This window comes from Mandrillus leucophaeus, unplaced genomic scaffold, assembly GCF_000951045.1.
Source record: "Mandrillus leucophaeus isolate KB7577 unplaced genomic scaffold, Mleu.le_1.0 Scaffold329, whole genome shotgun sequence".
Classification (NCBI taxonomy): Eukaryota; Metazoa; Chordata; class Mammalia; order Primates; family Cercopithecidae; genus Mandrillus; species Mandrillus leucophaeus.
The window spans coordinates 1470226-1487812 of NW_012103465.1; the positions used below are offsets into that span (position 1 = coordinate 1470226).

Consider the following 17587-nt stretch of genomic DNA (forward strand, 5'->3'; position numbering starts at 1 on the left):
GTACTTTCCCAACATGCTTTGAATTCCTGAAACATAGCTCTTGATGTGTTAATTTCCTCAAGTCTTCCTACTCCCATCAGTACTCTCAACACTTAACACAGTTGCTGGTACATAGCTGGCACACTAAGCAGTCAACAAATAAAAATATTTAAAAGTACAGTAGACATAATAGCCAGTTTCATAAATTTCTGTATCACAAATCTTTTATTTTGTTAAAACATGAGAAATTATGCTAAACTACTCCAAGATTTTTGATTAATTTAAAACAAGTACTTTTAACTCATTATAAATTATACTTGTAATTTACAATACATACTTTAGTAAAATAATAAGAGTGTTCTGAAAATATTCCACACTGGGTAAAGTGCCCTTTCCAGAAAGAGCCGCAGCAAATCCAGGTAAAAAGTTTAGTCTGGGGTGATGATAGAAACAGATTCATAGAAAATGGTTTTTTTTTAAAGTGACATAGAAAAATGTCACTTAAAATACATGTACCATTCTTCTCATCACTGCTGTATTTCCCAACTGGAAATCTCATTTGTTTCTTTATTTACATGTTTATTTAATAAAATAAAATAGCCATGTTGGTTTCAAATTTTGATAAAATGAGAACTGGGGTCATTTTAATTTTTGTCTACCAAATATGACAGTGGCCCCACTTAACTATGCTTAAAACAGCACAATCTGATGTTGATATTTAAGTATAGTCAAATAAGCTGTAGAAACAGATATAGGACAATAAATACTTTGACAGATGCAGGACATGGTGCCCCCTTTCCTTTTTATCATCCAAGCAGGATGATTCAGGATGCCCCCTACTAGTAAGCAGATTTCTCAAATAAAACATAATAATAGCTATATACAGCTAATATTTACTGACCATTTACTATGCAACAGGTACTATTCTATGTGCTTTTTAGGCATTAGCTCATTAAATTTTCATAATAATTCCATGAGGTAGGTGTTGTTATATTAATAATTCCTGTTTCACATACAAGGTGAATAACTGAAGTTTGGATTGGTTAAATAACTTAGTCTACAGCACAGAGCTGATGAATCATGGATCTGGAATCTAAACAATCTATATTCTCAACCATTATGTCAAAAAAAAGGAACATAACTTTTTACATCTGTCAATGATACATGTCAACAACTACTAAGGAATAGCTTAACAAATGGAATAGGGACCATATGAACTTCTTGTTGCTATTTTGAGATTTCCTTACAGCTTACTTTACTGTTTTCTAGCACTACACTATTACACTACACTATTCTCCATTATTACCCAGAAAGAGGCCTATAGACGATGTACCTGCAACTGTAAAGAAGAAGCCATGGAAAAGGCAGGGCCATTTCAGAAGATACGTACCACTTCAGATTGGAATTTTAGATGTTCTGTGATCATGGAAGTTGCTACCCCACCATAAGAAAAACATCCCAAGGGATCACTGCAGCTTTTGGGCCTGTCCTCTTTGTATCATTATACTCAGTAAAGGACAGTAATGCAAATAAATGCATCACAGATATATAAAATCTCTATATAGCCCTCAAAGTCAGTTCATAAGCTAAAAAATGACCAAAGAAGAGGAGAAGGGATAAAGTCACTAAAGAGTATGCCTAATCCATAAACTATCCCCATTACTACATTGTGCGACTATGGACAAGGCTTGGCTACTCTATAAACACACACTGGGGTAAAGAGTAGCAATTTTTAGAGAGAAAAAGCACACAATTATATTAAGGAATGAAGTGTGATAAATTGTCTGAATTCGGCTTTGACAAAAATACACTTGCAATTGGAAATGGGGGAGACTTTCAAACACTGGGTTGAGTAATACAGGCAGATTATAATATCCTTAGCTGGGCCAGGCACGGTGGCTCATGCCCACAATCCCAGCACTTTGAGAGGCTGAGGTGGATGGATCACCTGAGGTCAGGAGTTTGAGACCAGCCTGGTCAACATGGTGAAACCCCGTCTTTACTAAAAAAAATACAAAAAATCAGACAGGCATGGTGGCACACACCTGTAATCCCAGCTACTTGGGAAGCCGAGGCAGAAGAATCGCTTGAACCTGGGAGATGGAGGTTGCAGTGAGCTGAGGTCACACCACTGCACTCCAGCCTGGGCAACAGAGCGAGACTCCATCTCCAAATTAATCATCATCATCATCATCATATCCTTAGCCACTGTCCCTTAAAGGTAAGAAGACAAGCATGAACCCACTTGTTGGAGTCCCTGGAGCCAGAACCAGGGCCAGAAACATGCACAAGTAACAGATAACTCCTAAAGGTTTTTTCCATGTCTAAATACTTTAAGCTCCTGAATACATACTTAAGAATTAATTTTAAAAAGGAAGCACCAACAGCAAAAATAAACAGTTCTTTTTAAGGTACCAGAAATAGACTCTCTAATTCTGATATCTCAGATCAGCTCATCTTTTATATTGTATACTGAATATACTCTTCATAAGAGTTACTGCTTGCACACTATTTTCTCCAGAAATTTCCTAAACATATGTTCAAGAAAACGACTCAATTTTTGGCATATCAGATTGAAAGCAGCTAACTATTTCTGGACTGTACATTCCTGAAATAGATAAATCCCCAAGCAATTCTGTGCACATTTAAAAGATACCGCTGTGTTCATTTTGTTTGTTCTGTATTGATTATCATAGACTAAATCATGAAAATATGTTATATTATTTCTATAGCAGCAGAGAAATCTTTCCATTGTTCTGCATATGTATCCAGTAACGAATGTGAACACATCGATATGTGTATACTTGCTGACAGAAGCTTCTTCATAGCTGACTCTATTATAAGGTTCTATGTAAATGTCAGGACTCTGATTCATTGAATTCAGTAATTTTGTGCCGTTTGTTTCCCATCGTGCCTTAGCACATACCTTGGCTAAGGATGACCTTGAATATTCCCTACTTACTTATTAACTAGAATGATTATGGCAATTTATCTTAGCCATAACCAATTTTTTCTGTTTTCTTTATCTTCAGGTGTCTTATCCACAATTTCAGATACTCAGTATCTCTAAATTCTGTATTTTGTATTTTACTAAGATTTTGAATATCCTCCAACCAATAAGCTTGTCACTATAAAATCAAGCAATGGCATGAAAGTGATAAATTAAGGAAATAAAGTAGCTTGTAAATCTCATACCATAAATTGTATTATAAAGATGGAATATAGATATGGTAACCATTATCTTACATGGGTACAACATTTTATTGCTTTTAGGCTACTCTGCATACATTCTTTTAACAAATATTTAATAAGCATCTATTCTGGCACCTAGAATAAAAGGAACAACACAGACATGACCTCTACTGTTATTAGGGCTACATAACACAAGGAGAAAGTGGGCAAAAATAAGAAAGAAAATAAGACAATTAGAAGTTTTCTTCATTCCTATGAAAGCAAAAAAATACAATATAAAAGTAGAATAGGCCAGAGGCTTGGTGTCTCACGCCTATAATCCCAGCACTTTGGGAGGCCGAGGCAGGCGGATCACAAGGTTAGGAGATCGAGATCATCCTGGCTAACACGGTGAGACCTTGTCTCTACTAAAAATACAAAAAATTAGCTGCACGTGGTGGCGGGTGCCTGTGGTCCCAGCTACTGGGGAGGCTGAGGCAGGAGAATGGCGTGAACCCAGGAGGCGGAGCTTGCAGTGAGTCGAGATCGAGCCCCTGTACTCCAGCATGGGTGACAGAGCGAGACTCCGTCTCAAAAAAAAAAATGAAAAAAAAAAAAAAGTAGAATAAATAAGAGAGAGCATACTAGATAGGATAGTTAAGGAAAGTTATCCCTGAAAGCCAGATTTTTTTTTTAGACTGAAACTAAAAGATGAAAAGGAGTCAGCCCCACGGAAAACAGGAAGAATAATATTTTAGGAAGAGAATACAAAAACTCACAACATAGCACACAACACAGGAAAGATACTGATATTTAGAAAGAAATTAGAAGAAGTCTTAAGTATTTTAGATACAACAAATGAGAAAGCTGTTAGAAGGAAATGAGGTTAAAGTAGGTAAAAACTAAACATGCATGCAGTGTAAACAATTTTCTTAACTGCAGGCCATGATCCAGTAGTGGGTCATGACATGAATTTTAATAGGTCACAACAGCATTTAAAAAAGAGACTAGACTAGACTAGAAAACATCAGTGCTTATTACACTGAATAAGAATCATTTTTAGAAATTTTGTTTCTATCATATACAGAACATACACATAAATGATGTGTGTGTGAATGCCCGGGTATGTATGTATGTACTTACCAGAGTATGAAATGTATGCCTAACATTCTCACAGTGGGTGATAGTTTTAAAAGCTTAAAAGCCACTGTTACAGACTATTGTAAGAAGTTTGGATTCTGATTTGGGCTGGGATAGTGGTAAAGGCCTTATGGGTAGGAGGAGGTAGGGCAATGTTCTAGCCAGAGAGACAACCTACAAAGTCCTGAGGCCAGACAGGTAAAAATACACCATGAGAAAATGGAGTTGCAATCAGGGACCATGACTGTGATGGGCCATGTAAGATGATTCTGGAACCTGCGAATTAGATACAACAATAGGAGGTGATCTTATTGGAAGCTTGCTCAGTGAAGTGAGGGCATTTATATGTCTGATTGAACTAGACTGAGTTAATAACTAAAGGCAGTCAGAATGAGCCACTTTTTAGTATCTTAGAAAAGTTTGAGAGCACAAGAGGTGCATTTGGGAACCAGGGACAAATGTTTTTAAGAGACAGGGGGATATATTATCTTCCTTAATCTACATGAAGTTAATCATACAGGTTAGAAGTTGTTACCCCACTTCTATAGATGGGGAAAGTAAGATGTGAGGAGGTAAGAACACTTGCTCTGAGGATGACACAGAGAGTGAAAAGATGAAGGAAGACTGGAACTCTGGTCTGGCTATCTCCCAGTCCAGCGCTCTTTCTTTTATGCTACCTCTGTTTGAAACGTGTACACACTACCAAATAAACTGGATTTAAAGAGGAATGGCAAATTAAAATTTTCTTAGAAAACTCGCTATATGATTGAGGAAATCAGCCATATGGTTTGGAGCAGGATAAAAACTGGCCCTACACTTTTTTGTTTTATTTCTAAGGACTTGGAAGAGAAAGTAATATTTGGTTTTTAGAGAAATCTAGTAAATATTTTATTTCTTGCTGTAGAATTTTCTTGTTTTTTTCAGAAAATGTCCCATGAATCCACACACTCCTTACCAAAAATAATTGACCAGGAAAACCATTTCAGTCAATATTAAAAACAAACAGTAAAAAGAAGGTAGGACGCTCTTTTCTTCTCATTATTTAATTACTTTTTAAATTACTTTCAAGCCCACTGGTGTGTAGACTCTTTTCCAATTAAATTTATATATTAACTTCAAAGTGTCAAATGGATAAAAGTAGAACATGATCCAGTTGAAGGGGGGACACAGATGATGGAGCAGAGTCTGTTTCTCTCTTTCCTTCCCAGTACAGCCACCTCTGCGCCTCTCCTCCACCGTAGAACTCCAGGGCTCCACACAACACAGACAACCAGTGATTAATTGATTGATTCCAGGGAACACAGACAACCAATAATTAATTAAGTGATTCTGTCAGTTGATCAACAGATAATTATTGAGTATGTCTCAAGAACCATATTTTGTAACAGATAAAACAGCATATAAAGCATAGCAAAGTCACTATCCACAAAGGATTTAAAATTCTTTAATTCAAAGGAATTACTAATATCCTAAATACTTATTCCACAATTTTAAGCATTGTGATTTATGGCCAGAAAGACCTATAGCCTATATCCCTGCCTAGGAATCTAGTCCATTTTTATCATGTTGAAGATTCATTGAAGTAGAGATACTCACCGTAATTTCTGTTCGTTATACAGCATCTGAACTCTCTATGTTTGTACAGTTTCTTAACTTGTGAATGTTGGTGGGAGACTAATTCCACTTTCAAATATAATAGCTCAAAAAGCCAGGTACTGGCTTTTCCAACCTCCCTTATAAACAAGCTAAAGGAAATCAACTTAGCACTCAAATAATCAGGTGGACTTGCTCTAAATAAGGAGCTAGGGGCACAAAGCAATGGAAATGGTGACACACTGTGAGAGACATGTCAAGTTTACAGTGGCAGTAGGGCCAGGATCCAAGATCAGTATCCGGGGGTAGCAATGGCAGACGGTGTTTGGGATGGCTGCAGTGGTGTGGTGTCTGTACTGCACTATCTCTGTGCTATGGTTTTGTGCAAGGTCTGCCTGCTGCCTGACATCACTTGTGCCTGCCTTTTCCCAGCGTGATTCTCCAGACTTCCTGGAAATTCTGTGAGTAACAAATATCTTTCAATAAATTCTTTGTCTTAAATAGGCCAGAGTTGGTTTCTGTTGCTTGAAACCAAGAACCTCTGCCTTAAACAGCTTCAAATTATGTAGTTTTTACATGGACCACCAAAGCCCTGCAAAGAAGTAGCTACATTATTTGGAATCTTCAACAAATTGCATACACACACACATACACACACACACACACACACACACACACACTACACACGTATATATGTAAAATCTCTGACTGGCCCACATGCACTACTTATTGACTTATTTAAGTTTCAAAACAGATATTCTCAAGTGCTCCACATCAGACTGAAGGCAGAGGATACACCAGAAAGATGACATGTCTATTTTGTGGAAGACACCAAAAGGAAAACAGTACTTCAGAAAGGAATTCAAGTGACCTGATATTAAACCTCACCTTATTACATAAGAATAAAAAACAATAGGTTAAATATAAAGTGATAAATACTACTGAATATCACTAACAAAACATCTGCTTTCACTTATATTCAAAAGACATACTTATTTCTTCTAACTTCAACTGCCATAATAAAAAGTAAAACAATAAAAAGCATTTATTCAGCCACTGCTATACCTACTGGGGAGGAAATGCAAGAATAAATGTTAAAAGTCAGTAATACTTCTTGTAATAATTTACTGAGTTTTCTCCTTCATGTGTCGTATTTTCATTACTATATATGCTGATAATATAGAGTACTGGAATCATAACTTTATACCATCCTATGATTATTTTGTAAGGAACTGCACATCTTTACTTAGCATTTAAATTCTTTATTTCTGTAGGGTAGAACAGTGGTTCTCACACTTTTGATGTGCATCAGAATCACCTGGAGTGCCTGTTGCAACACAGAGAGCTAGGTCCCACCCCCAAAGTTCCTAATTCTGTAGAACTGGGGTGGGCACCAAAAGCGGGCATTTCTAACAAGTTCTCAGTTGATGTGAATACTACTGGTCTGGGAAATACACTTTGAGAACCATTGTACTAGTTGATACTACAATTATGAAACCTGATTTTCACAGGAATGAAAGGGAAAAGGTGTTTTAAAATTTATTCTAGGCCAGGTGCGGTGGCTCACGCCTGTAATTCCAGCACTTTGGGAGGCCAAGGCAGGCAGATCAGGAGGTCAGGAGTTCGAGACCACCTCGGCCAATATGGAGAAACCCTGTTTCTACTAAAAAGTACAAAAATTAGCCAGCTGTGGTAGCGTGCGCCTGTAGTCCCAGCTACTCAGGAGGCTGAGGCAGAAGAATCGCTTGAACCCAGGAGATGGAGGTTGCATTGAGCTGAGATGGCACCACTGCACTCCAGCTTGGGTGACAGAGTGAGACTCCATCTCAAAAATAAAATAAAATAAATTAATTCTTTTAGCCTACTTGAGTTTAAAAAAAACCCCGAACTCTACTGTTATAAAAAGTAATTTTATATTCTGTGGCAGTTGCTCATGATAACATTACCAAAATTTCCAGTGCTATAATGGTTTTTGAAGCATACCAAAAAGATATACATAGTCAGTACATATATGAGTCACTTGCCCTGACAACAGAGGTCAGGGAAATAAATATGGACTTAAATCAATTTTAGCAGAAATGCCATTATAAAAGATTTGATTTGAAGTCACTGATAAAAATTTATAAACAAGAAAAACTGAGTAACCACACACATGTAAGTCTCAAAAGTTTTTCACCAGAGGAAAAAACACAACAAAACAAATAAGAAAGCTATGTGAATGCTACATCAGCAGCATCTCAATTCAGTTTCATTCATTTTTTCCCTGTGTACCTAAAGCCACCAAGTAGTCAGCTCCTCTCTCACCTATCATTCAATGCTAGTCTTTAATTCATTCAACAAATATAGATTGAGCACCTATCACGGGCCACTGTTCTAGGTATTAGAGAGAGAACAGGATGCAAACAAACCAGGTCCCTGCCCACATTAAGCTTACATTCTAGTGGGGGAGAGATAAGTGATCAGTTAAGAATGATAGCCAAGAGAATGACAGATAGTTATACATGTTATGGAAGAAATGTGGTCTCTCTTAGAGAATACCAGAGAAATATGTACACCAATATGCTTCTGAAGCTAAAGTCACAGAAAACTTATCTGGTCAATAATAAGAATGAGGAGAAGCAAATAAGATATGAAGAGAAAAGAATATAGAGTCAGAGAAGCCAGAAAAAGACACTGATTTAAGGATAGGGTGGTTGACTGATTGATGGCTAGAGATTAAGTAAATTTAATCTAGAAGGATGTCTGTTAGATTTAAACAACTGAAGGTCATCAATGACCTTGATAAGGGCAATTGTATTGTAATGTGGAGAAGCAAGCAAGCTTGGAAGGGGCTGAAGAGCATGTGGGCAGCAGTATCTCAATTCAGTTTCATTCATTTTATCTCTGGTACTTAAAGCCACCAAGTAGTCAGCTCCTGTCTCATCCATCATTAAATGCTAATCTTCATTTAACTCATTCAGCAAATACAGATTGAGTACCTATCATGGGCCATTGTTTTAGGTATTAGACAGCGAACAGGGTGCCCTTTCATGGTCTTTTCCACATAAGGGCAGTCCTCTCTCCAAGAGAAATTTCTACGTAACCAGCCATATACAATTACTGAAATCTAAATGGCAAGTGGATTCAAAAACCAACTCCTATACCAGTCAGAATGTGTACATAAGTAGAAGCATAAATGAAGAAAGCACCTCCGCATCTCAATTACAGAATTCCACGTAACCATTTCTCTTAAGGAGACAGCATTTGAATAAGAAGAAGAAAGCATAATTTCACCTGCAAATACTGAAATTTCATATTCCACTTATAGAAGAAAAGAGACTGAAGAAATATTCCTTTTAAGGTTTCTTATTAATCATTTAAACTGTATGGAAAAATAATTAGATGACTTCAAAAATGCACTAATACATGATTTTTCAAGAGATGACTATAGGTATAGTACTTTAAAAATGGATTTTAAATTATTCAATGTCAATATATATTAGTGTACCATTTCCCAAAGCATAACATGTGATTTTATTAGATATTATTCAGGTAAAAGTGTTCTGTGGTTCTACGCATTTCTACAGGACTTTTCAGAGCTTTTAAAAGGGTAACAGGAATTGAGTGTTCTAAAGAGAAAGTGAATCACATAGTGTTTCCCTGCTTGTGTAACCACAGAACTCTTAAGGGACTAATGTATAATGGATCATGGTATGAGAAGTTATGTATTGGAGTTGAGAAATCTATAATCTAAACAGGAACACTACTAGAACAGATATACACACAATGAACAATTTTGCGTTTTAAAACACTGATTATCTCTAAACAGTGGGCAAGCTTCAAAGAATGGTTTTATAAGAAAATCCTTTAAAATAAAGATTTCTTAATTTGACCACAATACAGCATGTCTCTATTTTCACTTTGACTAGCATGATGTAGGAGCAAGTGGGGGAGGTATGAGTCAAAAAAGAGTGGGGGAAGAAAAAATCTTTTTATTTAAAAAAAATATTTCTTAACTACACCAAGAAATTTCCATTGAAATGATCTCTCTACATGGTATGCAATGTTTCCCAGCAGGTTTAATCATAGTATTCTAAATGATTAAATATCATAAATAGTAAGAATTTATAGAAATAAAGATAATGATCAAGCCTTTGGGAAAATCTTGGAAAAACTACTGCAAGGAAATACACAAATGATGTAGCATAGGTTCCTACAGAAGCAAGGATAAAATAAACAGGGGCAAAAGTGAATTAAATTACCCTCTCCCTTGAGCAAAAAGCTACTATATTCCAACACACAGTGCTGTAAAGCAGTCTCAGTTGTTTAACTGAAATGTACACTCACTCACTAACCCACACTGTTATGCCTGCTTTGCTGGCAGTAATTGTCCATATTCACAGGGAGAACCAGGTAAACACTTTAGTATCATCAAATTATAATGATTACACTTTTTCATAAGTGACGACACATATCTGTGAGAGCTGTCATCACCTCTTGAGTGAGACACCATGCATTATGGCTACATGACATGGGGACACTGGTGACAAGAGCATTAGTAAGCATGCACAGGTTGTAGGGCCATGTAGTGGGTGCTCAAAAGTTCATGATAAAGATCAGAGTCCCTATCTTCTGGAAGTATCATTAGCAAAAAGCATTTATTATCACATAGAAGTGGGACTCTGACTGTGATACAAGTCAGGGATCAAACACTAACTTGCTATTAATTCAGTGTGGTAGAATAGAAGAATATGGAATATTCTTTCCTAACATACATAGAAGTGTGCCAAATAAAAAGAAGTCACAGAAAGACCCTAAAATGAACATTAGAGACAAAATTTGTAATAGTCAAATGTCAGCACTACAAAATTACAGAAAGACTGAAATAGCTTATGCTGAAAAAAATTGTCTAGTCCTATTTGAGAAAAAATATTCATAGTCCCTAGTTGCTAAAATTTTGAGTATAATTCATGGCAACACAATGACATTTCCTTATTAAGTATAAAAATGATGCTACAGAACCTTTAGTCAAAAATCATCCTTGATAGTAAAGAAAGGTTTTTAAAGATGCATCTTCTTCCTCTTGACCAAAAGTGCACATTTGTGACATTATCGGCTAGAGTTGAGGATACAATTTGAGTCCACACAGACCAGATCAAAGCTAACTGGACTTTGTGACAAATGACCTCATGACCTAGACCTCATTAGTCATGATCTAACCAACTGAGCTAGTGGGCCATAGAAAATACATGTTAGCACTAGATATTTGCTTTGAATCATTTCTGCACTTAAACGGGCTCTATAGTTTTAAAGAACCTACCTTACAAATGCTGTTTTTCTAAGGTTTTGTGAATGAATGAATTCATTCAACTCATGTTCAGCTATTATGTGGAAGACCCTAAGATCATTGGTAAAGCAGTTTAAAAATGCACAAGACAATATGCAGAATTTAGAACTATAAGTAGTAGTGAAAAATGTAAACGAAGTGCATAATTTTACAGCAATAACTAATGTTTATTGAGTGCTTACTATTCTTTAGATGATACATAAAGCACTTTTGATTAACTGAGGTTACAGGTTGAGTATCCTATATCCAAAATGCTTGGAACAAGCACTGTTTCGAATTTTTTACTTTTTCACATTTTGAAATATTTGCATTATATACTTACCAGTTGAGCATCCTTAAGCTGAAAATCTAAAATCTGAAATGCATGATGAGTAGTTCCCTTAAGCATTATGTTGGTGCTCAAAAAGTTTCAGATTTGGGAGTATTTTGGATTTCTGATTTTCAGCTCAACTGGTACTCCATTTCATACTTAACAGACTAATCTCTCCACCTTAGCTTGGACCAATACAAAATGAGAAATAACTGTGATAGGTACTATACAGTTAACTCTCTCAATACCCATTCCAACTGCCCCTTTCCCTTGTCACATTCTACCACAACAGTCATGAAAGCTACAAACTCCCATTCTCACATTCCCCTGCAGGTGACCATTACTGCTTATCACAGACAAAGATGAAATGACAACTGACAACTGGGTGACCTCTAGCAGTGTCTAGAAAGCCATTTATTTTCCCTGAGAGCATAAAGGTCGAAGTGGCAGGCGTCTTTTTCATTTGGTATAAATGCCAACAATAGTTTAAGTTTACGGTAAAGATTCCAAAATCATGCTCCAGGGGGCCCTGGACCTAAACAACAAGTAAGTAGAGTGAAAAACATTCACAGTGTGTCTAAAATATGTAAAGAGGTATAGATTTAAGAGGGTAACAGAAATTTACTGACTTTATCATGGGCCAATCACCTAAGTAAATGTAAATAAAACAAAATGCCAAGTTTCCACTCAGGGAGAGTCCTTCCTACTATGGGAAACATAAACAAGCATTCATAGTACAATGCTGTAAGTAAAAGTCAGGGGATAATGTTGCCCTTTATAAGGGAAGGATAAGCTAACTGCAGAGAAGGAGAGTCAGGGTCCATGTCACAAAGAAGGGAGTAACATGTCTGTCTATAAAGATCACACTAGACTGGGTTTGGGGAGACTGGGAGGAAAGGAGAGAAGACAGAGAATGCTATTTCAGCAGAGAAAATGACATGTCCAAAAACATAGAAGTATGAAGGGGGAATATTTGGGGAAAAATGCACAAAGTTGGTTATGCCTAGAAGGTAGAAAATAAGGCTAGGGAAGTAGGAATGGGGAGAATGCCAGTGTGGAAAGTTAGATTTTATTTTATAGGGAATGGAGGTAGCGTTAGGCAGTAGTGATGTGGGTAGATTCAGTGACCAAATATAGCAAAAAATGAGAGAAGTAAGAGTCAATGAAAAGCTTCTAGTTTTGTATCATCTATTATGTACCAGGCTCTGTATTCAGTACTTTAAATATATTTCCTTGTATCCTCACAAAAACTCAATAAGAGTGAGATTATTCTCCTTCCACTTCCATGGAAACAATAACAAAAAGCTCAGAATATTTAAGTACATTGGTCACAATTATAAAATGAATATGAAGTTAACCAGAATTCTGTTTTTAGTTATAATAATAGATAACAACAACTGAACTCACAGGTCATGAATACTTCTGATGTTAAAAGTTATTACAGAGGTGAATAAAAAAAAAAAAGTCCTGCCTTCATGGAACTTATAGGTTGAAATCATGGAAATACATGAAATCACTCAAGGAAAGAGTAGATGTAGTAAGAATAAAGACAGCAGAGGTTATCATCCCGGGGTACACCAACATCCATGGGAGGTGGGCAGAAGAGTCAGTGAGAGAACCTGAATTCATTTTAGGTTAACCGAGGAAGCCTATGGGTTGCAAGCAAAAAAGCCAATTTGGAAACAATCCTAGTGACTTACAATAATTCTTAGTTCCTTTATTTATAATAACATTCTGCGTCTTATTCCGAAGCAGCTAAGAAGCCCAAATAAAAATTTATATTATTGTTGAGGCAAAAGAGATAACCTGGTTTCAGGCAGGGGGCAGGTTTAGGTAGGAAAGTAAGATTTATTGAGTAGCAGGCAATTTTATGTGGAATATCTTATTTTAAAAAAGTTTAAAAATCCCAAACTCCATCACATAAAAATTGACCTTGTACATAAAAACAAAAAGCATAGAGTTTAGAAGCTATCATTAAAATACAGATATCACTAACAAGGGGTATATACATTTTTTCTCTGCACAAGAATAACTATTAAAGGGCATAAGACTTTTAATAATTTAAAATATCCTGTGGGGTTAAGTGAAAGGAAAATGAGTGCATATTCTTAATAAATGTAGATAAAAGCTCTAAACATCAGCTTAATTTCAGTAACTCTGTTCTAGTACAAAGTTACTTTGAAAAAAAGGAAAAAATCTGGGAATAGTGGGAGGTGTTCAAAAGTACATTATTTTTCTCTGAGTGGGGGAATTAAAAAGACTTCCACATATAAACTTACATTGCTCCATTGGTATAGACGGTATCGCTTCCTTCCACATACTGCACCTGAGCTGGATAGACATGTTGTACCTGCTGCACAGTCTGTACCTGTTGTACCTGAAAAACAAGTATTAGGACCTTAGTAAGAGGTAGGTATGATAGGAAGAATACACAGCATTAGATCTACCTCAAAGGTTTCTCTGGTATTATTGATAAATGTGAGAATGACTTATAAGAAAAACTATTAGATTCATGCTGTAGTTTCAAGATAAGTACGTGTTGGTTCCAGAGCAACTACAACATTTATGTAGAATAAATTCTGTAACATTCCTGCAGGTATAAATGTATAGACACATTTCAACTGTTCAGGTTTAAAATTATAAAAGTTCTTGGCCAGCCACGGTGGCTCACACCTATAATCCTAGCACTCTGGGAGGCCAAAGTGGGCAGACTGCCTGAGCTCAGGAGTTCAAGACCAGCCTGGGCAACACACTGAAATCCTGTCTCTATTAAAATACAAAAAATTAGCCAGGCATGGCGGCGTGTGCCTGTAGTCCCAGTTACTCGGGAGGCTGAGGCAGGAGAACTGCTTGAACCCGGAAGGTAGAGGTTGCAGTGAGCCAAGATTGTGCCACTGCACTACAGTCTGGGTGACACAGTGAGATTCTGTATCAAAAAAAAAAAAAAAAAGAAAAAGTGAAAAAAGAAGAAAGTTATTATTTTGAGGACATGAAATTCTATTCCATTTTAATTTAAAAAATTAAAGCTGAATTTTTTAAAATTAAGAACAATTCATAATAGAAAATTTCAAACACTCAAATTTGTAAAAAATATTGTAATAACCCTATGTACTTGTCATCCAAGATAATGATCTTTTCTGTTTATTCCCTTCACAGGATTATTTAAAAGTATTAACAGAAGGCTGGGTGCAGTGGTTCACCCCTGTAATTCCAGTACTTTGGGAAGTGGAGGCAGCTGGATCACCTGAGGTCAGGAGTTCAAGACCAGCCTCCTGACCAACGTGATGAAACCCCATCTCTACTAAAAATACAAAATTAGCCAGGCATGGTGGCGCATGCCTGTAATCCTAGCTACTTGGGAGGCTGAGACAGGAGAATCACTTGAACCCAGGAGGCAGAGGTTGCAGTGAGCTGAGATTGTGCCATTGCACTCCAGCCTGGGCAACAGGAACGAAACTCTGTCTCAAAAAAAAAGGAATTCCAGAGATTATATCATTTCACTGGTAAATATTTTCATTTGTATTTCTAAGAGATAGGAATTGTTTTTAGCATGAACACAATAATATCACATATAAAACATTAGCTATTCCTTAACATCATCTAAAACTCAGTCATTGTTAAAATTTCCCTGATGAGTCCAATCACTATATTACTGGTTTTTTCAAAGTAAGATCCAAACATGGTCTACTTAATGCATTTGGGTTGATATTTTCTTTCTCTTTGAATCTCCAACAGTTCCCCCATCATTTTTATTTCCTGCCTATTACTTATTCAAGAAACTGGGTCATTTATCTTGGAGAATTTCTGGCACCTAGATTTGATAAACAGCATCCTGAAATGTCATTTAATATGTTCCTCTATCTCATGTATGCTGTATAAACTGGTACATGTTGGGGCTTGAACAAGTTCAATTTTTTAAAAGTTGTGTACTTCCTATGGTACCATATCAGTTGACATATAACAACTGGCTGTCCCTCTTCAATGTTAAGTTTGACCAGTGGAGTCACATGTTGTCAGCTGGATCTGTCTATTAATAGTATTCTGCTCCCTATCCATGTTTTGCCTGAGGATATTAGTAGCCATTGATGATCATTTCCTACAGATATTATTTTAATAAATAAAGGTTGTTAACTTGCGGTAGTCTATTATTCTTTCTTCATTTATTAGCAAAATCCTTCTATAAAGAATAAATTCCTCTCATTAATTATTTAGTTACTTTGAAAAGTTTTTATGGGAAGAATAGGATAAGTACATGATTCTTTTATATTACAGCACTGAAAATGACTTTATCCCCCAGTAACCTCCAGAGGTGATCGATGTGTTTTTCCACTTTGTTTTGTTTGTATCCTTATGATTCTCAGCTTTTGAACATATTGAATGACTTTCAATCCTAGCAGTCTTTTTTCCTTGCTAAAATTGGCCAATGGTAGTCTCTTCAAACTGGTTCCTATGACATAACCCCATCTTTCTTAACTCTGCTACTTTCTGCTATAACAAATGTTCTAGACTTTTGTCATATTTTCTACTCAAGATCTGGAATCAGACATTTCTTCAAAAAGCCCTGGCTCTTCTCAGTGGAAAATGGTATTCAAAGACTACAGCTGGAACCCATGAATGCTCACTGCTAGGATGCTATTCATATTTCTAGGTCCTTTCATTGATCAAAGCTAGAAATACAAGTATTTTTGAAGGATAAAAATACATATAAATTCATACTAATTTTTTCATTGAATTTTAAATAGATACAAATTAAATATATCTTTGATATATTTGCCCATCTTTGCTCTTAATGCTACAAATTTTGGTTACTAGAGATTTTAACACGATTACTTACTTGCTTTATCACGAAATTTTATGGTTTCAAAATAAAAATACCATATTACTAATATTTGAGTATCAAATATTATTTGTTTCCTCCAATTTTTCTGCCCTTAAGATATATGCCCCTAGAGATGTATAACTGTATTACTATAAAGTCACTTAAAATAAGTCATCAGCTTGATACACAGTTAAATTCATGTGTTTAATTTTCTTTTTAATTTTAGGATTTGCTGTATTTAATTTTGATTTAATTTTGCTTTATTATTACATAAAATATCTATGTGGTTCCAAAGCCAAAACTATAAAACAAGGAATATATTTGGACAGATGATCCTCCTTTCATCCCTGTTGCCTCTGTCATACTAACTGCCCCCCACACCCCCCATAAGCAACCATTTTCACTATTTTTTGGTTTATCCTTTCATTGCCTTTTTCTCTGTATCTTTTTAGACATACATGCAAATGTATATGAATGTGTATAGAAGCACTCACATGTGAATACATACACACCTCATTCTAAGAAAAAACCCCAGCATTTTACACACACTGTTCTGAACCTTGCTTCTTAAACTTAACAATATAGCATACATTTGAAGATCATTCAAGTATGATACATTATGACATAAAATAAAAAAGGAACATATTTCTTTTTACTTGGAATTATGAAAAATTTTCCTCACTATAAAATTCAGAAGTGATAAAAAATACTTTTAAATAAAACTGTAAACCTGTTTGCAAGGTTAAAAATATAATAAGCAAAACCAAAGACAAATGAGCATCCAAAATTTTGAGAAAGAAAGACTGATAATCCTATTTTTAAAATGTATAGAAAATCTAGATAACCTTGGGTTGGATGATGCCTTTTTAGATATAACACCAAAGGTATAATTCATCGAACAAATAATTCACAAGCTGGATTTCATTAAAATGGAAAATTTCTACTTTGAAAGACACTGTGAAGAAAATGAAAAGACAAGTCACAAACTGGGATAGAATATTTGCAAGACTGATCTGATTAAGGATTGTTACCCAAAATTTACAAAGAGCTCTTAAAACTCAACAATAGGGGGCGGAGCAAGATGGCTGAATAGGAACAGCCCCAGTCTCCAACTCCCAGCGCGAGCAACACAGAAGACCTGTGATTTCTGCATTTTCAACTGAGCCTCTGCTGCTGACACCCAGGCAAACAGGGTCTGGAGTGGACCTCAAGCAATCTCCAACAGACCTACAGCTGAGGGTCCTGACTG

General features: G+C 36.0%; 1 protein-coding gene across 3 annotated transcripts in view; it reads right to left on the bottom strand.

Annotated features, from left to right (window-relative positions):
- Positions 1-17587, bottom strand: part of RFX3 (regulatory factor X, 3 (influences HLA class II expression)) — a 309220-nt gene that overhangs the window by 117926 nt on the left and 173707 nt on the right. For all 3 annotated transcript variants that reach the window (XM_011988353.1, XM_011988354.1, XM_011988356.1), the window contains one exon: positions 13799-13896. In XM_011988353.1, the coding sequence (XP_011843743.1) occupies positions 13799-13896 (98 nt within the window). The remainder of the gene's footprint in view (positions 1-13798; positions 13897-17587) is intronic.